The sequence below is a fragment of the Syngnathoides biaculeatus genome, chromosome 6, assembly GCF_019802595.1.
Source record: "Syngnathoides biaculeatus isolate LvHL_M chromosome 6, ASM1980259v1, whole genome shotgun sequence".
NCBI lineage: Eukaryota > Metazoa > Chordata > Actinopteri > Syngnathiformes > Syngnathidae > Syngnathoides > Syngnathoides biaculeatus.
This window is the reverse complement of record NC_084645.1, coordinates 29,740,991-29,766,219: the sequence shown is the minus strand read 5'-3', so window position 1 is coordinate 29,766,219 and position 25,229 is coordinate 29,740,991. Positions and strand designations below refer to the sequence as shown.

At 40.5% G+C, this 25,229-nt stretch overlaps 1 protein-coding gene and 1 long non-coding RNA gene across 9 annotated transcripts in view; one reads left to right on the top strand and one right to left on the bottom strand.

Annotated features, from left to right (window-relative positions):
• plekha7a (pleckstrin homology domain containing, family A member 7a) overlaps positions 1-25,229 on the top strand; it is a 126,337-nt gene that overhangs the window by 21,694 nt on the left and 79,414 nt on the right. Inside the window, exon 1 of one of the 6 annotated variants that reach the window (XM_061823758.1) lies at positions 15,203-16,837. The exons of the other annotated variants lie outside the window; for them this stretch is intronic. Within the exon in view, the coding sequence (XP_061679742.1) occupies positions 16,767-16,837 (71 nt within the window). The 5' untranslated portion in view covers positions 15,203-16,766. Of the gene's footprint in view, positions 1-15,202; positions 16,838-25,229 lie in introns of those variants that run through there. 6 annotated transcript variants of the gene reach the window in all.
• The window catches only part of LOC133502690 (uncharacterized), a 29,439-nt gene continuing 17,171 nt past the window's right edge, over positions 12,962-25,229 (bottom strand). For 2 of the 3 annotated variants that reach the window (XR_009795540.1, XR_009795539.1), the window contains 3 exons: positions 14,022-14,136; positions 13,358-13,536; positions 12,962-13,282 (listed from right to left, as the gene is read on the bottom strand). This is a non-coding gene — a long non-coding RNA (uncharacterized LOC133502690). Of the gene's footprint in view, positions 13,283-13,357; positions 13,540-14,021; positions 14,137-25,229 lie in introns of all 3 variants that reach the window. The other variant, XR_009795541.1, reaches the window with a different exon arrangement.

Below are 25,229 nucleotides of genomic sequence, written 5' to 3'. Positions count from 1 at the left end.
ATGGAAGTCTGCAAATGGGAGTGTAAACATGGCTTTTTAAGATCAGGATAGCAAGTGGCTACCCATTGAGTCTCTGGTTATCAGTTGCGACTGTAAAGCTGGTGTATGATTGTGCTGAATGCAGGTTTGGATTGGTTACAGATTGAAAGTGCACCAACTGTGTCGATCTTTATCCACTTGTGGGGTATTACACTACGTTATAACTCGCAGTGATGGTCTATATATTTGCAATTTATATTTTTCAAGTGTAAAATAATGCCATACTCATTCCTCCTGGCTGGGTGCCATTCCACCAACTTATTTCTAAAGTGTTGAGTCATAGATTTTGCTTTGATTTCTTTTATAATACAATTATTCAGGTTATTAAAATAAGCAGCCCAAGCTCTGACACCAGGTGGACCCTAAAGAATGGTGCCATTGCACCGATGGATACCAAAACCTTTTCTGGAAAGAATTATACCTCCAATGTCAAAGATAACTTGCATTGCTTATGTTCTATGGCAAACCAAGAACCTCAGTGATTTTTAAATACTTGTCACACGATGAGACCCCCAAAAGGGGTAATTTTAATGGTGACCATGAACATTATGGATTTTGGACAGTATTAGGACACAAGATTGACCCCAAAAAGTCCTCTAAAATACTCCAATATGCTCCTAAAATAGTGCAATTTTTTTTTTTTTTGGGGGGGGGGGGATACACCTCAAATGTCAAACTTAAAATCCTTGATGCTTTGTAAAAGCAAGAACTGTATTGATTTCATAGAATATCCAGCACAAGCTAGAGCTCAAAAGCAGTCAAATCTTCCACAAAAGCCGTACACAGATTTCTGCAGCTCTTCCTTCGGTTTCAGAACGAGCCTAATTGATATGGAACCAGGCTAATTAGCAAGATTACCGAGAAAATTGCGTGAAGCAACATTTGTTTCTAAACAGAGGTGGTATTTTTGGAGGCCCTTTTTAGGTGTTTCAATACTGCACAGTGGTGTATGTGTATGTCTTTGAAGTCGGCCTGAAAATAAAATGTCCTGAATATTTAACCTGGCCCTCAGGCGGCAGGATTAGTCTTCCCAATCTTGCAGGGGATCTGAATTAAACTCAGGAAGGCTGAGTGGTGGTTATTCAGGGTACTCCGTATGGTATGATCAGTTCTACTGGGGCGCTAATACCTCCGGCCATCATTAGGGAAAAGGCTTTGCAGGGATGGGAATGAAGTCATCTAGAGAATGTCTGACCTTTGTGCTGCGTTTGGCAAAGAAGTCAGTGCTTCACAGAAAGTCTGTAGGCTGGCATCTCTTTCATGCACCAGTAAAAAATGTCGACACAGTTGTGAGCAAGACAACTGCAGAACATCTGTGTTTTCTTACCTCCAACAAAAAAAGAAAAAAAAAAGTTATATTATGTGAAGTATTTCCTCTCTTGGTTCCTAACTTTTAAGACAACGTATTTTTTTGGGATAAATTCCTATGGTAAGAGTTCACACTAAGTCTGTCCATCCAGCCATCCATCCCTCCCTCCATGTAAGCTATAGCCTATCCCAGCTGACTTCAGCTGAAAGGCATATTACACCCTAGACTGTGCGGGAGTGTTGGAGCAAATCCCAGCGGTCCTTGGGCAGGAGGGAGGGTACACCCCGAACTGGTTGCCAGCCAATCGCAGGGCACATAGAGACCGTCCACAGTCGCACTTGCAATCACACCTAGGGGCAGTTTAGAGTCTCCAATAAATGCATGTTTTTGGGATGTGTGAGAACACCAGAGCGCCCAGAGAAAACCTACGCAGGCACGTGGAGAACATGCAAACTCCACACAGGCAGGGCTGAGATTTAAACCCCGGTCCTCAGAACTGTGAGGCCAACGCTCTACAGCTGTTCCACCATGCTGGCCCCTAAACAATCACTCTTGATCTTCTTTTTCTTTTCCTTTCGGCTTGTCCCGTTAGGGGGTCACTACAGCGTGTCATCTTTTTCCATCTAAGCCTATCTCGTGCATCCTCTTCTCTAACACCCACAGTCTTCATGTCCTCCCTCACCACATCCATCAAACTTTTCTTTGGTCTTCCTCTCGCTCTTCTGCTTGGCAGCTCCATCCTCAGCAACCTTCTACCAACATACTCACTCTCTCGCCTCTGAACATGTCCAAACCATCGAAGTCTGCTCTTTCTCACCTTGTCTCCAAAACATCTAACTTTGGCTGTCCCTCTAATGAGCTCATTTTCTAAACCTATCCAAGTTGCTCACTCCGAGCGAGAACCTCAACATCTTCATTTCTGCCACCTCCAGTTCTGCTTCCTGTGGTTTCTTCAGTGCCACCGTCTCTAATCCGTACATCATGCCGGGTTCACCACTGTTTTATAGATTTTGCACTTCATCCTAGCGGAGACTCTTCTGTCACATAGAACACCAGACACCTTCGGCCAACTGTTCCATCCTCCTTGGACCAGTTTCTTCACTTCCTTACCACACTCACCATTGCTCCGTATTGTTGACCCCAAGTATTTGAAGTCGTCCACCCTCGCCATCTCTTCTCCCTGGAGCTTCACGATTCCCCCTCCGCCCCTCTCATTCATGGACATATATTCTGTTTCACTTAGGCTAATCTTCATTCCTCTCCTTTCCAGTGTGTGCCACCATCTTTCCAATTGTTCCTCCGCCTGCTCGCTGCTTTCACTGCAGATCACAATATCACTCTTGATAATATGTGAAATATACCAATGCAACAACTCCACTATTCAGTGAATGTGTATATATATATATATATATATATATATATATATATATATATATATCTCCTGCAGTAACTCACAATGTGTGATATTCAATTTTAGGTGCACATTATGTAAATATCTGCTCAATCTGTGTTTCTGTGTGTACTTTTTTCACTTTTAATTTTTGACCCCGAAGTTTCTTTATTATAGAAGTTATATGTACAGTATTTTTATCTTTGTACTAAATGGTCTGCACCTTATTTTTTTCATTGCACTTGTTGCAGTGACAAATCTCTGAATCTGAACAGCAGTAACTAAAGGTAAGAAAATGGATAGGAAAGCAGAGAGCTGACTGATTAGGCTCCACCACGGAGCAATAGAACATGAAGGTTGTTGTTTACAAGGCAGCCATTTCCTCCGAGCAAAAACACAGCAAAGGCTTATTTGTAGAGGACTGGAAATTGCGGTGGGTGTCCATCTGTGTCCAACCCGGAGCAAAGGAGGGCTCGCACAATGGCGCAATTGATGGATAAACAACAAGATGGTTGAACCCATGTCAAAGTGGGCCTGGTTGTCGGAGACAATCAGGCTTGTGTCAGTAGAAAGAGATGGGCGAGGTTTCCAGGTCACCAAAACATTAGTCAGAAGGGGTTAGGAAGCCATGCTGTGTACAACAGAGAGGTCTTTGCAAAGTCACTAATTATCTTGCATTGAGGGACTTAGTTTGTGCAACGATGGGGACCTGCTGCAGCCGAAAGCCACCCCGTGAAACTGGATTGCAGTTGGTTCCTGTTAAACACCACGTCGTCTTAGCTATGGCGACCAGTCTTGATCATCACAAACTCTCAGTGAGGAATCCGTTACACAATTCAAGGTATGCCAAGTCTCACGTTGCTATACATGGAAACAATTCAACCAGGCTTGGTAAGCTGAAGCAATATTAGTCATTCGTTACAGAGGATAAAAGTGTGTGAGTGAATATTATTGTTGCTTCAGGACTTTGGCGTTCCTCATGATGTGTTAGGATGACTCTAGCGGACTTTAGGGCAAAGTTATGTAGTTGTTTTAAGTAAACTATGTTAATTCATTTTGTTTTGTGTTTAGTTTGACAGTAAACTCGAACTCGGAGTACCAACGGACTTCTTGAAGCCTCTTTTTTTGAAACTGTCTTCACTATATGTCACACTGCTGCTTGGTGTGTAGTGAGTTGACTTTACTGTACCTCAAATAACAATAAAACACCACTCCTCAAATTTTTGCTTCCACAAGTCAAAGCATAAAATTAGTCGGATAGTTAGTCTCGAAAAACTCTCAAGTCACTCTTATCACAAGGCAAAATATCAAAATGTCAAGCTGTATCGAGTTAGTGATTCCTTACCCAGGGGTGACATGGTGGGCGCAACTGGTTACAGCGTTGGCCACACAGTTCTGAGGTCAGGGGTCCAAATCCCGGCCCCGCCTGTGTGGAGTTTACATGTTTTCCATGTGCCAGTGTGGTTTTTCTTGGGGCACTCCAGTTTCCTCCCACATCCCAAAAACATGCATTAAATGTGGACTCTAAATTGCGCTTAGGTGTGATTGTGACTGTTTTCTGTCTCTGTGTGCCCTGCGATTGGCTTGCAACCAGTTCAGTAACACCCCCCCCCCCCCCCCCTTGCCTGATGACAGCTGGGATAGGCTCCAGCACTCTGCGACCCTTGTGTGGATAAACGGCTCAGAAATTGGATGGATCTTTTGCCAGCTTGCAACTAGTTTTGTCCATACTGCTCTTCAGAATCACTGCCCTTGTCTATGCTGTACAGGGAATCAAATCAGCGGTCATGAACCAATTTACAGCAAGTGGCAGGACAAGATAAAATTTGGTTTGTCTTTTTGTATATTTTGATTTTTGTTTCGATTGTTAAACAAATTTCAGAGAGCCCAAAAATGGCAAAATATCTCACCAGTTCTCATGCATTACTATTTGAAGAAAACTATACTGAATTTTCATGAGACCCAATAAAGTGCGCACCATCAGAAAAAGTCTGATGCGGTAAAACAAATATGTGGCTGTGGTTCATGAAGTTATGCATGAGTAGCATTTGCCCTCAGAAGCAGTCTAGATTGTGCTTGGCTTTGCTTTTTCTTTTTTTTCTTTTTTTTTAAATTGAAACAATGTAGCACTCAAGTCTCCTCAAGCTGTTGATGTACAAAAAATGTGAAGCAGATGGAATATAAAAAATTAACATCCAAACACACGCACCCGTAGAAAAGTGAAGAATCACCTTTATTGTCATGAACATCTTTGCATGCACATGACATTTTTTCCTCTGCATTTTAGTCATAATGGCGAACACACACACATACACACTTGTTAGTGGAACACACTGGAGCAGGGGGCAGCTGAGGCACTCTGGGAGCAATTTGGGGTATCAGTGTCTTGCTCAAGGACACTACACCCGTGAGTCCTGCGCATTTTCTCGGATTGTGCATTTGGGGTCTTGAATCCAAATCCCCCTCAGTGGAAGGCTATGATCTTAACCATTGAGCCACAGCTGCCCCCCAAAAGGGTCAAATCGGGACAAAAACAACCTAATTGTCTTTATGTGCATCAGTTCTTAGTCACCAAATCGCTTTGCAAATAAACAACTTGATATTCCCAGCACCTGTTTGCATCCATTTGAAATGGGCCTGTTTTGCACTTGAACTACACACAGGGGATAATACTAAGAGGCTAAATCCGACAGCAGTGTCAGATGTGCTATCAAAAACAATTGCTGCTAATGAAAGTTTTCCAATGGCTGCAACACAACCATATAAAATGACCCAATACAATATGTTGTACCGTATATTAAAACATGGCATTTTTGTGTCCCTCACGACCAACTTAAATGTAAAGTAGGGATGTCATTCATTCCGCTCAAACTGTGATTTTAATTTTGGTTTGCAGTTGCAAGAACAACCACTAGATGGCTCTGGATATTTTATTTAAAAAACTACTGTACAGTATATTGTCTAGTCATGCTGCAACCAACCAGGAAATTTTCATTTCAGCAAGTCAGACCCCACAAATAAAAAATAATTCAAATAAATGGATGTCAATAAAATCCAATTTGCTCGCTTTAGAATGAACTTTGTTCCATTCTAAAAATAATGCACATTGTACATACAGGCACACACTTTTTTTTTTTTGGGAGGGTGGGGTAGTTTGTAAAATTTTCGTATGTGTTTAGTAATATTTTTTTGCAGAAAATAAGGCCCGGTTTTGAAGTGATCCAACTTTTCTGCATTTTTGAAAAACATCTTTTTGGCAAGTGTAGCTTCACTTTCCCTGTTTACAATTTAGTTTACCAAACAAAATGCTGTCTGATTGTGATGCAGTGGTTAACATTTTATAGAATGTACCATTATTAGATGCTGGAGCTTTCAAAATCGATAATTGTCACGGAACTCATAAGATCACAGACAGAATGACTTTTGAGCGACAATGCGATAATGGATATATTGCTCGAGCAGGTGTGTAAATAAGCATCTGCGAGCGTCTCAGGACAAGATGTTCGACTCGTCTTCTGTCTGTTTCTCCCACGGAGGCGGGATGGATAGATGGAAGGATGCGGGGAGGCGGGGCTGTGCCTTTTGCGTCGCAGACATTGTCAATTATTTAGATCGACAATGCTCCTCAGTGGCCTCTTAATGAGACACTTTTAATAACTGTCGTCTCGGAGTTTGTCACGTTCCACACTGTTCCGCCTGTCCTTTAAAACACCAGAAAGATTTGATTTTATCAAAAGAGCAGTGGATATTTTCGCTTGCTTGAATTTGTCTCTAATATGGATTTTCCTCCTCCACATCTGATGCTTTATTGGCAAAAAAGTACCAGGATTAACTGCTCCAATTGCCGAGCAAATTTTTGATGCGTAGGTGCCTAATGTGGGTACTGAGTGTTGTTCGGACCACATGCGTTGATGTTCCAAACACATTGACGTGCAATCAATTTTGTCTAGGCCTGCTGTCTGCTTTCTATTCAGATGTTTTTTTTTTTTGTGAGGGCGACAAAATGACGTGAGCAGTAAAAAAGTGGTCCATTAGAGGGGTAAAAGGGTTGCCAGGGCGCTGCAACACTGAAGTCAACAGGAGCCTGATGGAACCGTATTTGAGCACAAACAGTGGAGAACACATGACGAGCAATGTAACAATATTCTAAGGGATGTATTTGTCATGCTCTGTGAAAACGAGAAGTATTACTACAGCTTACTCAGTCAGTTGTGTAACATCTTTGTATTTACTGTATGTATGGCTCCATAAAACCGCCCCCGATGGCCAAACAGTCACTGCAATAAGGAGCACAATGATGGACTTTAATGGATTGTTTAGTGTAATATTTACATTTACCGTAATTCCTGGCCTTTAGGGCGCACCTGGTTATAAGCCACACCCAGTACATTTGTAAAGGAAATACCATTTGGTACATACATACGCCGCAGCTGTGTCAAAGCCGCAAATGCCCACATTGAAATCCACAATGAAGCACGAGATATTTACAAAGACGGTACACAGAGAGTTTAACGCCAGCGCCACCATGCGAATGCTAGCGCCACTCTAACAGGGCCGGTTAAAAAAAAAAAAAACATGCCAGTAAAAATCACCGAGACATGGCAGTTACACGCTAGCGCAGCGCTAACAGGGCCAGACCGGTAAAAACCACTTCCTCCGCACATATATTCCACCGGTCTCACTCTTACCTTTTTCGCTCGAGTGCCCCCCTTGCGGCCGTTAGGAAAAAATGCACATATTAGCTGCATCACCGTATAAATCGCAGGGTTGAAAGCGTGTGAAAAAGTCACGGCTTAAAGGCTGGAAATTATAGTATATGGAAAGATGATTTGAGATATGAGTGTTTTCAGTTGCAAGGGAACTAATTCGACTCGTAAATCGAGGTACCACTCTCTTCACATTATTTCCTGCGAAACCTATCCTGTGCAAGTGGATAAAAAAGTTAATGTATTTTCCGGAAGACAGCGTACAGCTTAATAAGCTGCTCCCAGTCCGTGTAGGGTTTTTGTTACACTAACCATGCCGGACCATCCACATTTACCAAAGTACAACTAACTGAACAATTTTATTTAGTTTCTTCCCACCACAGGAAGTGGAGAACATATTTCAATATTGTGGTTCTCAATAAAATGGCAATGTTGGCTTAGATGCAACAGAGTGAGTGACGCCGTGTTTTCAAGAAGAGAACATAAGCTCTCGTTAAAGTCTATTATTTTTATGACCGAGTCAACATTACTTGGCACTCACGGACGTTAGACGATCTCATTATGATAAAAGCGTCAGCGTTGCGATTTGAGCGCCGCGCTTATTTAGTGCCTCTTTTTGCGTAACCCGTCGGGCTTCTGTGTACATTGCAGCCAGTCTTTTTTCTAATATTCATTTGCTATTCACTGCCGCTGAAGTCCAATTTGCTGCCTACAGAATTGTTATTAACTTTGTTCTGTCTCTGTGGGCGACGTTCGCCCCGCGTATCACGGGGGCCTCGTCAAATGGTTTGCATGGAGTAGTGAAAGGGAAATTCATTAGAGACACAGGTGGCACTGCTGCTTGTATATTGGACACAGGTGCGAGTGGCATAGTGCGTAGTCAAGGGGTTGCTCATTTTATTTTTGTAGCGGTGCTGTGTTCAAATGGATGCAGGAGCTAGTTTTCTAAGTAGTCAGTGATCTGCAAAATAAGGTGGAAAAAATGGAAACTTTCCAGCATGCAATGCCATATGTGATGTACTTAAAATGCACAAGATGGTAGTGATTTATTTAAGAGTGGTGAGACTCTATTAAAACATTAATCAAAAAATAATCAAGGCTTTGTTATAATTGTTGTTCTCGTTTTAATTAAACATGGTACTATTATTATTTGACACAAACATCCATCTTGACCGCTTATCCTTTCTAGAGTCGTGGGTATGGTGGAGTCGATCCCAACTCTTGGGCGAGAGGTGGGGTACACCTTGAATTGGTTGCCAGCCAATGGACCTTTCCGATTGCGACCATAAGCTCCGCCCTCTTAGCCATGTCCCACAAGCTTTCAAAATGGCGATTGAACAGAACATGTTAGAATGCGATTATCGTGTATTCCAGATAATATTGTGGTATGTTTTTTTGCCAAATGCTTCAGACTTGTCCAAGAGACTTCTACAGAGAGGTCTCAACTATTTCACGCAAGGATATGTACAGGGAATTAAGATTTTGGACGGAGCAGGACGCAATGTCAGAGTTACAGCGAAATGTTGGCGATCGATGCGAAAATGTTTGACGCCTCACAAACTTCATATTGAAATCCAACAGGATAAAGTAGTGGAATTATACTGCGCATGCAAAGCAGGGTGAGTACTTTTTACTTGGAAAGATCATGAGTAATATCATTGTAGTACTTATAAGTGAGTGGATGTTTTCATTTGACTTGTGTCATAATGGAACCCAGTGCTCTGTCTTCAAAGTCCGATGTGATACAAATAGGCAAATAGACATTTCTCTTGCATGAAATGGCGTGTTTACGTATCACTAGCCCGACTCTTCGGCATAAAACATGCCACACTTCATTCAGCAAGTCAGTGATACACTAACAAAGGGAAAGTTGTTCTCCTGCAATGTAGAAAGCACTGATAATAATTCAATCAAACTCAGAGAAGATACTTCTTCTCACTTACCTTCAAACATACAGCCTTGTGTTTGTTGATATTGTTCACATTTAGTTGTACGTGCAGTCTTCCGGAGTCCTTAATCCATTCTTCATCAACTGTGTTTTAGGATTTGGAAAATGAATCAACCGGGCCCCTTGTAACCTAGCAGGATAGCTTTCATCAGAATTGCACATTCGCCAAGCGCATCTGAGGACCATTTTCTTCGTAACGTTAACTTTTCCAAGCGCACGCTACTGACAACCGTCATTGCTTGTGGGACAATACGGTGAGAGGGGTGTGTCAAGCCAGGGGTTACGACAATGCGGTTATCTGATTGGCTATTATTGTACGAGTGATTGACAGGTCGAAAAGGTCAATTGCAGGGCACCTACAAACAAACAACCCTTCAGACTCACATTCATCACTAATTGCAATTTTGACCCTTCAATTTACCTACCTGCGTATCTTTGCTACATGGCAGAAAACCCACCCAAAATTGCAAACCCCACACAGTAAGGCTAGGGTGACTTCCACCTCTCACCTGGCATGCCAGGTCTCAGCCATTATTTGAGATACAAGTAAATGAAGTTACTTCATTACATTTATCAGTCAAGGTACCACTGTAGATTGTATCCATTTACCTATGCACCCAGTCAAATTTCCTCCTTGTGGCTAATAACACTAATTGCAGACATAAAACACAGCCAATTTGCTATTCACGACAGATGCTAAAATATGCTAATAGACCAGTCTTTTAATTTCCGTTCAGTATTTCTTTATCAGTTAATTAAATAACTCAAGAGACTTGCCCGGAGGTGGGAGAATTTCATTTGGTGGCTGGTTCTTCATTGCTTGCTTATGAGATGCAGCAAAAACTGATACAGAACCAGCTGGACCTGAGACATCTAAAGTGAGGATAACACTTCATATACAGGTAGAATTTTATCTGTATGTGTACAAAAACTATAGTGTGTTTGAACTGCTACAGAGGTCAATTTTAACACCACACTTAACATAAACATTTTGAACTTTGGGGGGAAAAAGGCACTCATTTCAACTAAAATAGTAAAAACAATGTCTATTTGAGTCGTCCTCATATCAATGAGATTAAAGCGAAACTTAGATTGCAGCGGCGAGCAAAATACTAAATAAAAAATGCTGTCTGCCTCTGCTCTGTCATCATTCTATCATGTGAAATATGCAGTCAGTTTCAATTTGAATTTAATCGTCCTGTTTGAATTAACAATGTAAAATATATTTGCAAAATTAAGTAAGTGAGGTTTCTTTTTAATATCCCCAACCGTCCATTTTCTCAGCCGCTTATCCTCACAAGGGTTGCGGGAGTGATGGAGCCTATCCCAGCAATTATCGCGCATGAGGCGGGCTGCACCCTGAACTGGTTGTCAGCCAATCGCAGGGCACATAAAAACAAAAAAACATTCACAATAACACCTAAGCGCAATTTAGGGTCTCAAATTATTTTACCATGGAGGCTTTTGGGATGTGGGAGGAAACCGGTGTGCCCGGTGAAATTCCACGCAGGCACAGGGAGAACATGCAAACTCCAAACAGCCGGGGCCGGCATTTGAACCTTGGTTCTCAGAACTGTGAGGCAGACACTCTAACCAGTCATCTGCCCTTAACTAAGTATAGTTAATGAAATTTAAATCTGGCATGGAATTTTTAAAATAATCGACTTTGCACATTATGTACGGTCTAACTGTTGACTCCTGTGCAGGCGTCCTGGGTTGAACTCCCACTTAGTGGCAGTGACAATGGGAGTGTCAAAGGTTATCTGTTCCTGTCGCTGCCATGTGATTGACTGTCTGCCTTTCTCCCCAAGTCAGCTACGATAAGCTATAATTATCCGACCTGGAATACTGTAGAAGGAAGGTAGGGAACATTTCAATAAAACACCAAAATATTTTGTATGTACATACATAATGTAATGAATGTTATACTGTAATGTTAATGATTATATCATCAAATTAATACTTAATAAATAACATGGGTTAATATATTATTAAAATATATAAAAAGAATTCATACATATTTTGCATGATTTAACTATTACAAACAGACACACATGCATCCACGGACACACATATATTTATATAATGTACACGCTCCTCACTAGGGACCTAATAATAGGTCGAGTGTGCAATTGATAATCAGGCCCTCATCTAGAAGGAGTCCCACCAGGCAGCAGTGGATGGAAAGGGAGGAAATGAGGGAGAAAAGTGCTGCGAACCTGAACTAAAAAAGAAAATAGATTAATTCTGTATTAATTGCATCTTCAAGCGATTGATGAAGAATGGAGGTTGACTCAAATTGGTGTCTAGAAGATGTGCTTTCATGTTTTCACATTTGATCATGTGGCCTTAAAAAAGATACATGCAGTAAGACTAAAAGAATGTCACCCATAGCAAATTCTTAACACGCACCAATAATCAGGGCAAAATTTATTTTATTTTTTTAACCTTTGAGTCAGTGATAGTGTAGTGGTACACACGCCTGACTTTGGTGTGGGCAGCGTGGGATTGATTCCCGCTTAGTGATGGTATCTATCTGTCCTGCAACTGACAGGCGACCAGTTCAGGGTGTAGTCTGGCTCTCGCCCGAAGCTTGTGACCCTTGTGAGGATGAGCGGCTTTGATAATGGATGAATGGATGCAGTCACTCATATTTGAAAATGTATGGGTGTGGTCAATCATGCCCGCAGATATAAAGTTACGGGTGTGGTCCACCAGTCATGCCCGCAGATATAAAGTTGCGGGTGTGTGTTCTGTTTGTAATTATGAGTGTACCCATTTAAGAGCGGAGGGGGGCGGTGTCTGGTAAGCTAGGAAGTAGAAGTAGGCAGCAGCTGTTGTTAAAGACCGTGTGCGTCCATGTTAAAAAAAAAAGACGTCAGGTTGTGGTTCACTGCGCTGTCCTGAGTGTGCGTGATAAGTGCGCAAGTGCGTAGTAGCGTGAAGTGCCCGTTCATTGCTAAAATTTGAATCCTAATCCTCTGTGAGGTAGTTTGATGATTTTTTTTTTTTTTTTTTTTTTTTTTTACTTTTTGTTGTAGTATCACTCCAGTTCATTGACAAAACGGGTACAAAACTGGCTCAAACACCAGTAGCTGTCAGAGGGGCCTTTTCTGGGCACTCGTATGACAAAACTAATTATTTTTTTAAAATTGAAATTGACGTTTTCATACTAGGTCCATGTTCGCAAGATACTCTACTGTGGTCTACATAGCCAAAATAAGGATCCTTCAACACTTTTGCTCCCAAGTCTGTTCAGAAAATTGTCGGGCCAACAATGAGAAATGGGAATATGAAACATTCAATTATTAAAAAAGATGTGTTCGGTCATTTGTGGATGAGGTTAAAAAAGTCCCAATTTATTCAATTTTAGTTAAGTAATTATTCCATAAAAATGTTAAATACTTAGCCTTTATTCAATTTTAATATGTACAAGAAATGGACTAACCCAAAAAATTATATAAGTAAATATCAAAATGAATTGGAGCTTATCATTTTGAGCTGTGACATCCAGATTTCAAGCTGTACTTTGTTTCAAGTCTACACAAAACATTACCATCCTTCTATAATATTCAATTCGATTTATTTATTTATGTATTTATTGCAGCTGAGACAAAAAAAAAAACAAAAGAAAACACTGGCAGACATTTTCCTCTAGCGGTGACCACCAAATCTGATAGAGGTTCAGCATGTTCCCAAATTGCGCTTGTTAATGTGTCGCGTAGCAACGGTCTCAGGTGTGACCTTGAGCGTTGAGGTGTGTCAGGGGCTGCGTGAGATGTCGAGATGTGACGGGGCCTGTAAGCCGAGCTGCCGGCTCAGTCGAGTTCCTGCTGTCGCTCCTGCCGCTGCGAGGCTTCTCGACAGCGTGCTGTGTTCCCGTGGGTTTTCTGAGCCAGAATAGTTGCATTAGTCAAAAAACAAACAGCAGGATTTCTAAAGCCCCCAATCTTTCCTTTTCGCACCTTCAAGTGTGTCATCTTGCTGCTTCCTTCCTCCCACCTGACAATATCTTCCTCTTCACTTTGTGGGTGACTGTGGTGGAAGCAGCCAATTACAGTACACTTCCCCATGTTCCTCCGGGCTCGATGACTATGTAATCACACCAGGTCCGGATCTTGGCCCATCGCTCTGTCCGAATTCTCTGCTTGCCCATTAGATAAAAAGATTACGGTCTTAATGTAAAGGAATATTTCATTTCTTATTATTATTATGTTTATCTTTTTAAACTTTTTTTTGTTTATGCATTATCTCTTTCTGTTGACTAAAATAGTTGGCTTAAAATATGAATGTCATGATAAAATAAAGAATATCTTCCAAATCCATTATTTATAATGAATTAAATTTTGATTTCTCACCGAATTTTTTAATTGGCAAGTTAATCGTATACAAAAATGTGTAGTTACTTTGAAGACGTGCAATTAAGCAATTAACCAATGATTTAATGAGAAAACAGAATAAATAAAAATAAATACTAAATTCATGAGTGAACATTTAAAAACACATTTAAATCAGTTTACTCTAACTCATTCACTTTTAAAACTAACATTTAAAAAAAAAATAATCAAGCAGTACTTTATTTTATCTAAATAAAGCAATTGTTCAATTTACTTGAATATTTGCACTTACCCAGTTAACCAATTATTTGATCCATCCATCCATTTTCCAAACCGCTTATCCTCAGAAGGGTCATGGGAGTGCCATAGCCTATCCCAGTTAACTTGGGGTGATTTCTGGACCGGAACTGGTCAAAACGCAGTGACAGGACACGTACTAAAGTCAAGCGTGTGCACCACTTGCACCATCAATGACTCTTCCAATTATTTGACAGTAAATTAATCAAAAAATTATGAATAAAAATACATTCATTAACCCATTTTAGGAAAAAGTCACCAACTACTACAACAATGGACTTTTGATAAAAGTAAAGGCTCAGTGGTCTAGATTAACGAGCTGAACGGACCACATGCTGCCCAAGATTTGTACTAATAATTCAAAAGGTTCAGAGAACATTTATGAAGTGAATGTATGGAATATTCTACAGTATCCATTTATTGTCCTACATATTTACTGTAAGTAGCCTAGACATGCATCTGGTTGTAATCAATACTTCAGCTAAATCCAATAACATATTGGCATTTATTTATGTCAAGTAAGAACTAAACTTACATGACTGCTGATATCTTCAGTTGTGTTTATAAATTTGAATACCCTAATGGAATTTGCGGATTTTCTTTTTTTAAATATGACTCATTTATGTTTTGTTTATTGATTGTGCTTTTCTGAAATGCCTCATCGTTTAGTTTGAATGCAATTAAAAATAGAATTAATTGCTCCCCTGATTATTCGTGTGGTCACTCTGGCTGAAGGGCACAATACAGCCGTCAAATGGTCACTTCTCAAAGAGAATTCAATTAACTAATCTAATTACAGCATTATGACACTGTTACAATTTTAATTTCGCAGATTCACAGGGGTTTGCATGCCCTTTTCCAACCACCCAAGGTATTTATGAGGATTGTGTTCACATGTTTGTATTATATAAAAACATAAATAGATGAATAAGAGTGTCACAAAATAGTAGTTTTATAAATTTTATGTTCTGTATATGCTGCTATTCATATTAGGTGAGTGCTTTTTATCACGATAATACAGTAGGTGTGCGTAAAAGATGTAGCAGATGAGTGAAGATTGCTGACATCAGAGACCAGAACCCGTCGCCAGTCTACTTTGTTGTAATAAACCAAGTGATGAGAGCTTTCCCTTCTGTTGTAACAAGGATAAGTCTACCAATCAAGGGAAACACAAAATGGCAATGGAGGGGTATGAATAAAACATAACAGAGCATGAATGCAAATGAAAAGAAAACACCGCAGCGGGAGGTGAAGTCAATCGAGAGAACGCTGCTGTCACATTTAAACGGCTTTTAGGCGCTGCTCAAAACTACTTTGCTAACGAAAAGGAAAATGAAGTAGGCCTACACAGCTGGAGCGCTCCAAAAAAAAAAAAAATCCTCTTTGGTTGTCACTTGGCCAGTTTATTTTATTTTTATTTTTTGCTCAATGTTACAACTCCAAGTTTGAGTGATGAACCATCTTTGCTGTCTTGAAAACAAAATGGCGCAATCAAGATAGTGTAATACAGTGTTTAAAAATAGCTCGAGAGCTATCGAAATCGATGGATTCTCTTGAAGGCGCAACTTTTCTGAGGAGAGATGTAAAACTCCACCAGTCTGCATGTTCTTTCACAATATAGAAATAAAATACATTGAATAAGCCTGGTTTGTCCAAAAATTAATAAATGGTATAATTTTTTATTTCTTTTTCCTTTCGACTTGTCCCGTTAGGGGTCGCCACATCGTGTCATCTTTTTCCAGCTAAGCCTATCTCGTGCATCTTCCTGTTACACCCATTGTCCTCATGTCTTCCCTCACAACATCCATCAGGAGAAGGAAATCTTAGCACCAAAACATATGGGAAATGCTGCACCAAACCACTGTGTTCCCCAAATTAAATGAAATCCTAAAAGTGAAAATGAAACTTTTGCTGACCACACATTTAAAGCGGATGTTTCTGTTCTTCTGGACAGTTTGCTGAGTTTACGCAATCTCACCAAGAATGGATGAGCTCAGGTGTTTGTGTTAAGGTGTCAAATGACACCTTAGTCATAGTTCGAGAGGTCATGCAAACATTGTCACGTTCGCCTCCTTCTCTCTTCTCTGTCTCTTTCTCTCCGTCGTCCTTTTCGTCCCAAAGCGGCGTGCATCCTGTCAGTGGCGCACGAGGCAGGAATAGGAAGGCAGTCCCGCTCTGTTTACTTCCCTCTCTCTCTCTCTCGCTTCCCGCCTCTCCTCTTCTGGCAACAGACGCTCGCTGCTCTTTTTTTGCGAGGAGGGAAAGCCGGCAGAGAGCCAGTGGTTGGCTCTCGTTCTGACGCCGGCCATCTCAAAAGCGAAAGCAGATGCAGATTTGGGGTGATTTTGTGCCGTTCCGTGAACTTTGGAGGAGTGGGAGGGATGCGTGAGAATCGACGTCGGGCAGGGGGTTGACCTCAAAGACAGCTGTTCCGTCTGGTTAGTCTTGAGAGCCTCCGGGAGAGGAGGGAACGTCTGACGACTGACGGGATCGCAACGGGAGCCTGTGATGTCACTCCTCACCTGGGGCGCTTGTCTGGGACTCTGTCGAGTAGTTGTGGGTTTCTTCTGAAAACCAGAGCAGGGGGGAAGGGAGGGACTTCCAGTCAAGGTGCGCAAATCACATTGCGGTCTCATCCGACTTAATTCTCGGAGCCAGCCGGGGACGTTGATTAATGCGAGACCACCAAAATAGAAACGGCACTTGCGGACTTGTTGGAGCCTAAATACAAAGACGCACAATGTGGAATCCGTCGGGATACTGCAATCACATACCTCGACCTGGATATCCCTTCTACCACGCTCCTTGCAGGTATGCGACCTAGATTCCGACATTCCAAATCGGGTTTCTTAAAGAGCAGCATTGATTGATGGCTTGTTAATTCCGAGCTGTTTGCTTGAAATTGTTTAGAAATGGTTCAGTTTGTAGAGTGGTTGTTTCCTGATCCAAAGATTACAGGTTAACTTCCGCCCTCCCCTGTCAAAGGATCCGTGAGTGCTTTGAGCACCTTCAAGTTAAAAATGCCCAAGTGCGGGATAATAAACCAGATGGATCTGTGATGAGGAGAGATGAGACCATTTATTTGTTTATTGCCAAAACAAAACAAAAAAAAAACCTCCCTCAAACTTTAAACACATTTAAATGTACTAAACACACTTTTAAACACAATGTAAGCCTATCACAATTCACAAACATATCCAGTACGTTAAAGTGGCTGATTACAAGTGCTTAATAAACGAGGTTATTCGATCAAACTACTGAAAAATTATTTCGGCTATTCATTTCAAATAGTGAAACTCGGATTATTTGGTTTTAATATACAAAGTAAAATGTTTCTTGTATTTTTTTAAAAACAAATCTATTTTGTAGCTTACAGGGAACAAAAACTGAAAATTCACCGTCTTAAAATATTCAAATACAGATTCTACATAAAGTGATTTCAATACAGAATTTAGGTAGGAATCCGCATCGAGAGAATCTTTTTCCTATTTTGAATGACTCTGTATATTACATGGGTTTAAATTTTTAAATGAAACTGAAATATACTTTTGTCGTGTATTCTGATACATTGAGATGCAACCGTGAAAGCCAATTTACTTCCAATCTGCACTCGAGTAGCGTGACGCACCACATTACGATGACGTGATTCATCTGTGATGTAACAAAGACGTTATTGCTCGCACTTTGAACATTTTAAGACCAAATCAGCATTAAGTGTACATGCGTGTATTGAATCGGAGCATTGCCTTTTGAAAAATTTAAAACGTATCAAATTAATGTCAACAAGTACTGTCAATTGATTTTTACTTTTGATAAATCACAATTTAGAATTTTGATTACTCGTGATCAATCACGGTTAATATTTGCAGAATTTAAACAAAAAATAAAAATATTTTGATGGGATTCAATTTTATAGTCAAAATGTTATAAACGAATGTTTTTCTTTTTTTACTTGAATCCATGGATGCATAAATGAATGCAGAGTAATAATGATTGCTCACTGAGGTCCAATGTTCTCAGAAAAATGTGACGTTTGTTTTGTTCAAGTTATAGATAATTAAAAAAAAAAAATTAAGAGTCCAATATTAACTTGTGTTACTCAGGTGTTAGTTCTACGACTTAGTATTTATTCCAAGTTACCATCAATGCCAGTAGAATCATTATCATAAAGACTAACTTAGTGTACAATTGGCAGCATATATTCTTTCATTAGCTAACACAAATTGTCAAGGGGACTGGTTTATGTTCATTTTGACAAAGAAAAGACAAAATACCTCATGATCAAGTTCTTGTTTAAATTCTTACAATTACTTTAATAATCTGTGGTGTACCTCAGGTGTTATCACTAGGCCTTTGTTTATTTTAAGTTAGCCTCTGTAAACAATGGAATTAATTAGCAATTTATGAACATGAATTTATTTAACATTAATTTCTTAAAAGTACATACATTAATTGTAATCATTAAATTAGCTCAATATATTTTTTAATCTCAAATGTCTTGAGGATGCCCTTAGATGTTCTGTTTTTGTCACTGATCTGGATCATGCAGATCAACTCATCCATTTTCTGTAGCGCCTGTACTCACAAGCATCCTGGAGCCTGTCCCGGCTATCTTTGGGCGAGAGGTGGGGTACACCCTGAACTGGGTGCCACCCAATCACAGGGCTCATAGAAACAAAACAACTATTTGCAGACATTCACAACTAAGGATAATTTAGAGAATCAAATTAACGCATGCTTTGGGGACGTGGTAGGAAACTGGAGTGCCTGGAGAACACCCATGCAGCCATGGGGAGAACATGCAAACTTCACACAGAGTGAGCCAAGATTTGAACCCCGGTCCTCAAAATTGTGAGGCAGCTGTGCTAACTAGTTGTCCACCCTTCCGCGGATGATGCAAAAGACTACAAAATACCTAGGCGTCGTGACGCTTTGTCTGAAATTGAAATCCACATGCATCTTTACGCACGCCAGAGGAGCCATCCCCTCATTAGCTTTTCTCTGTATGGTGTGTGTGTGTAGATTCACTGACGCAAGTCCGCTGGAAACCCAGCCTAGCATCACTCCTAAGGCATTTTTAGCACACTTGAATTCATAACCGAAATGTGGAAAGAATAGGTCCTCCATAGTTACAGACGTCGATAGTCTTTGAATTCATGATCGAGCCTATGTACCAGTATGTTGTTGTTAGTAGGCTATGTTTTTCCACAAAACCTTTTTGTGCGAAGGAAAAATACTTTGGCAGAGATCTGGAAAGGTGCCTGTGGGGGAACATTGAAAGATATACATTTTTCAACATTTCCCATCATTTCTTTGAGAAAAATCAATAGCAAGAGGTGGGGGAATATCTGATAGGCTGTATTATTTGGTGCTGACGATGGGACTACCTAGAAGTTTGCACCTACTAATTGAATGACAAAAATCGGACTTGTTTGAATATTTAATCATACTCGTTTTCATTACAGTCACATAGTTAGTTACATTACAGTCATATTATGCATTGATTGGTTCCCATCCATAATATTATATTATACGGTATTTGTTCAATGCAGTCAGAGTCTGATGGAGTGTAACCTGACTTGAATTCATCGTAATATATCTTAAAGGTTTATGAGGTTTTGTGACTGTTGTGGTCAAACTGGTTATTACGGGCTTTTTACTTGTGTACTCGGTCCTAACCGAAATACTAAACCGGTTTTACCTGTGACAGAAGTTGAGTAAAAAGGTGTGTTTATTGTCCCTCTACTGTCACGTAGGTTTACTCAGCTGTTAATGTCTTCCTGGAAAAAAACAAAAAACCCCAAAACACCAAAAGCTCCAAACAGCCATTGTTTTATTCACTCTATTGTGGGCTTCCAGCATGATCCTTCCATGTTCCAGCTACATTCCCTGAGGGGGTGGCGGCCACTAGAGATCAGACCTCTGACTACGTCTGCCTCTGTGTCAGATTACTCTTGCAGCCTCTGACCCCCGACGGCTGCTGTAACACTTCACTACCGAGTCTTTGTAGCTGTTATTTTTTTAAGCTCTTCGATGTTGTGAATCAGATTTTCCAAAATGAACTCCTTATTACCCCTAGAAAGGCCACTTTAGTTTTGTATCTGCTCTTCTAAGGTCTTGAAAATGTCACAGGCACAATAAAGCTGATGTTAAAGATGTTAATGTTTCATTTTGTTGAATGTAGATAAAGTTGAGGTTTCATGATACATGAAATAAGACTAGTAGTGCCCAGAGAAAACCCACGCAGCCACGGGGAAAACATGCGAACACCAAACAGCTGGGACTGGGATTTGAACCCCAGTACTCAGAAGTTTGAGGCCAACGCTTTAATGCTCTTCCACCATACCGCCCCAAATAAAACCTCTTAAAAATGAGACGTTTGAAATGGGAGGCAAAAGACACTTGTTTGGGTATCTGATTCTGATCTTGTTTACTTCTCAGAATTTGTAATCATATTTTCCATAGTTTCAATTCTCTGTAGTTTGACTTTTGAAGTTCTACTTAACCTTGTTTGATGGACATTTCTGGCATTTTTAATACATGAAGTACAGACAAACATGACCCAAAAATGAGCATGGATAGGTATTAAATAGATTTATGTTTCAAGGTGTTAACCATTTTATAATATTAAACGTATTGTATGTGGAAAATTGGTTTAAAGTCGACAAACATTGAAAAATGTAAACCAGGATGCAAAGAATCACATATCGGACCAGATACTGAATTGTTTTGAATTTTAGACCATATTAGGCACACAAAAAATGTCAAGGAGCAGAAAAAAATTTCATAAAATACAAACTGTTAGGCGAAATGTCACATTTCTTTGATGGATTGGGTTATTGATTCTTTTATGAAGTTGGAACCATATTTCCCGAAAAATTATGATTTACAATTTAACTAGTTTGATGAAATGGTTGCTACTAGAAGAAATATTTTAATAGACCAATCCAGTTTTGTACAAGATTAAGTTGGCATTTCAACTCGGTCTGTTACCATTATTCCTCAGACGTTTGAATTTATTCATTCATTTTTCAATCCCTGTGCTTAATTGTAAGCAACAGTGGAGGCGGTGTTGGTAGGTGGTAGTCTTCGGGGCAGAGGGATTTGGCTACGCAATGACTCACCGCTTGGACCGAGGGGCAGGTTGCTGATCATTGATATCGGCGGCCCAAATAACCCCCCCAAAACAACTCCGTCATCACTATTCACTCCTACTGCACTCTCCCCAGGGGACTGAGTCACCCTTAGAATGGTCCACCTGTAGAGCAGCTGACATTTGGCTGCATTCAGGTACTCTCTGACATTTCATCGTTGATAGATTTGGTAGTTGATTGAGGGGTGTCTGCTGTCTCATTCCATTATCAATCCATTTATTTATTTATTTTTACCTAATAACTCCCTTTCAACTGAAGCTTCAATGTCAATTGTGCTCCATTTAATTTAAAAAAAAACAAAAAAAAACAAAAACGCTCCACTCGATTCTTATTCCAGCAGTAAGATAAAATATCGTTATCTCTGATAAATGCCGTAAAGTGCGAGTATGAAAACCTACAGAATTCTAGTGTGTGCATGGCATTCACTAATGTATACTAGCTCGTTAGTTTGTTCGTCAAATGCCAAAACATCTGAAATATTTCACTGGGTTTTAATTTTCTCGTATTGCTAGTTATATTACTTGCCTGTTACCTTGCCACACAAACTGTACAGCTGCCAGGATATTTTGCAATTGCAGGATTTTTAAGAGAGCACTCACTAGATTGCCCACTAGCTCGTCAACTTATTAGGTGTTTAGCTTGCTAGTCAGTTAGCCACTAGGCCATTTGTTGGTTAGCTACAGAACCCATGAGCAAGGCCTCAAGCTTGCTCTATCGCAACTATCTCATCAGATTTTAAACAATTTATATTCCTAGCTCCAGGAAGAAGAGAGCGCGAGGATGGACGACTTCAAATACTTGGGGTAAACAATACAGAGCAATAGTGAGTGTGGTAAGGAAGTGAAGAAACAGGTCCAAGCGAGATGGAACAGTAGGTGAAAGGTGTCTGGTGTTCCATGTCACAAAAGAGTCTCCGCTAGGATGAAGGGCAAAGTTTATAAAACACTGGTGAGTCCGGCCATTATGTACGGATTAGAGACGGTGGCTCTGAAGAAACAACAGGAAGCAGGACTGGAGGTAGCAGAACTAAAGATCCTGAGGTTCTCGCTTGGTGTGAGGAGGTTGGATAGGATTAGAAATGAGCTTATTAGAGGGACAGCCAAAGTTGGATGTTTTGGACACAAGAGAGAACATACTTCGATGGTTTGGACATGTTCAGAGAGGGAGTATATTGGTAGAAGGGTGCTCAGGATGGAGCTGCCAGGCAAAAGAACGGGAGGAAGATCAAAGAAAAGGTTGATGGATGTTGTGAGGGAAGACATGAGGCCAGTTGGTGTTGGAGAGGAAGATGTAGGAGATAGGTTTAAATGGAAAAAGATGACACGCTGTGGTGACCCCTAAGGGGACAAGCTAAAAGAAAAAGACGATATTGCTAGCCAGTTAGCTATTGAGGCATTTGTTGGTTGCCTACAGAGCTAAGTCCTCTAAGCTGCTCACTACCCAGCCGATTTCCTGTTTGGCAGCAGAATCTATTCTATTCGAATTCTGCATAAAAACTGTATAATATTAGCAAACTTGCTGTTCACTCACTTCTTCTCATTTGCAGAGGTGGGAGTAAGTCACATGTGTCAAATCTTAAGTGAGTAGCAAGATTTAACGTTCAAATTTTATACAGGTCCCAAGGAACTTGACAAATCAAGCAAATCAGCTCCCTCGAAGTTTCAGGCAAGTGGAGCCAAGCCGTTTCCAGATGTAAGCAAGTCATAAGTTGAGTCATACAATAAGCAAGTAGAGTAGTCATAATTTGTCATACAATCTACACAACATACAGTATATTCACACAATCACTCAGTGTCTGTACTTGTGTTAGGCTTGGTATACACAGAAAGACAATTGAGCAGTTTTTTTTGGTTCCAATTTTGGCAATTTCCTGACCGAGAATGTCAAAGCCCAGATTCTCTTATGTCTATATCCTATATCATCCTCATTATCCTTGGGTGTGACGTGTGTTAAGAGTGAATTTGTCCCGATTATAGGGTCTGAAAATTAATTCCGGTTGCAGCCGGTAATCTTAAATATTGAGTATGTTTAATATTTGAGACCAGAAATCTTCGCGAGTGGGGAAAGCTGAGTCATATTGTTGTGAAATTTTGACATGAAACAGAATATAGCCAATCAAGAAGTGCTCTCACTCTGGAACAAGATAACGGCCCTGAATAAAAACAAAGTTGTCTTCCGCGAGGTTGTTTTTTTTTATTTTTTAATGTAAAAAGTGGGCTCCCTAGACAGCAGCATTACCATTTCACAAAAAGACTCAAGTAACATCACACCATAACCGGTTTCTTGGTTTAAGCAAGTTATAAATCATACAATAAGCAAGTACAGTGTTCTTTAGTTTTGTCAGATCATGTGAGATTTCTGTCTCTGTTCTTTTCGTCAGTGGTGGAACAGAATCCTGCTGTGTGGTGTTCTGGTGATATATTCTATGTTGAATGGTAAATAGGCTGCACTTAGAGTATATAGTGTTTTATCTACACCATCACAGTGCCCGAAGCGAGTTACAAAGCCTCACATTCACCCGCTCACACACACATTCATAAAGCAATGAGCGACTGCTGCATGCAAGGCGCTGCCAGGCCCACTGGAAGCAAATTAGGGTTCAGTGTCTTGCTCAAGCACAGTTCGACACCCCGACAGTCGCAGCCGGGGACAGTCTTTCTGAGATAAAATCTTTTTTAGGATTTGAAAAACCCTTACGTACTGTACCATGTAGCTGTACTGACATGGTCACTTGGTCCCAAACAGTCCCTGTATTGCCCTTTACTTTGTCTTCTCAATCAAACGTTTCACCAACATAAAGCTGAGTTAATACTTGATCAGCTTCCGGTGAGTGAATCTGTAGCATTATTGTACTATAGGTTCATCTTAGCCTTGCTTGCAAATGCAGTTTTAGATGTAAACTGGGAAGACTTGTTAAAGTATTTGTAATGTCTCATTTCAAACGCAAATTATCTTATCTAGATGAAAATGTATGTTCAACTGTACCATAAAAATGCATAACCTTTTTGATGTTTTTACCCAAAAATATAGGTGTTTATGAATTAAAGTCCGCGAACTTTGACCTAGTTTCCCACTTCTGAAAAATGAAAAATTTAAGGGGCGGAGCCTCATACGTCACTACAGATGGACTTGCTATTGTGCGACTGGTAGTCTGGTTATGGCATCAGTTTAGCACGTGAAATTATATTCATGGTGAAGCAAGATATCACCAGCTATTGCTTTCAAATTAACGTGGCAACATTTTAAATGGATTTCGTTCATTAAAATCCTTATTTGCGAAAATATACCAACTTAGACTCTGGACTACGTTATCATCTTTCCTTTGTTTTGGCGTGATAATAAACAAGCCTCGTACACGTAAATTAGTGACGCGCATCGTACTGCAGATAGTTTCTCGTACAAGCACAGGCAGATGCATCGCACTGTACGATGAACGGCCAGGAGGTCGCGTACCTATTTACTAAATACACGGCTTCTTCTTCTTCTTCTTTTCCTTTCGGCTTGTCCCGTTAGGGGTCGCCACAGCGTGTCATCTTTTGCCATCTTAGCCTATCTCCTGCATCTTCCTCTGTAACCCCAACTGCCCTCATGTCTTCCCTCACCACATCCATAAACCTTCTCTTTGGTCTTCCTCTCGCTCTTTTGCCTGGGAGCTCCATCCTCAGCATCCTTCTACCAATATACTCACTCTCACGCCTCTGAACATGTCCAAACCATCGAAGTCTGCTCTCTCGAATCTTGTCTCCAAAACATCCAGCTTTGGCTGTCCCTCGAATGAGCTCATTTCTAATCCTATCCAACCTGGTCACTCCGAGCGAGAACCTCAACATCTTCATTTCTGCCACCTCCAGTTCAGCTTCCTGTTGTTTCTTCAGTGCCACTGTCTCTAATCCGTACATCATGGCCGGCCTCACCACTGTTTTGTAAACTTTGCCCTTCATCCTAGCAGACACTCTTCTGTCACATAACACACCAGACACCTTTCGCCAGCTGTTCCAACCTGCTTGGACCCGTTTCTTCACTTCCTGACCACACTCTCCATTGCTCTG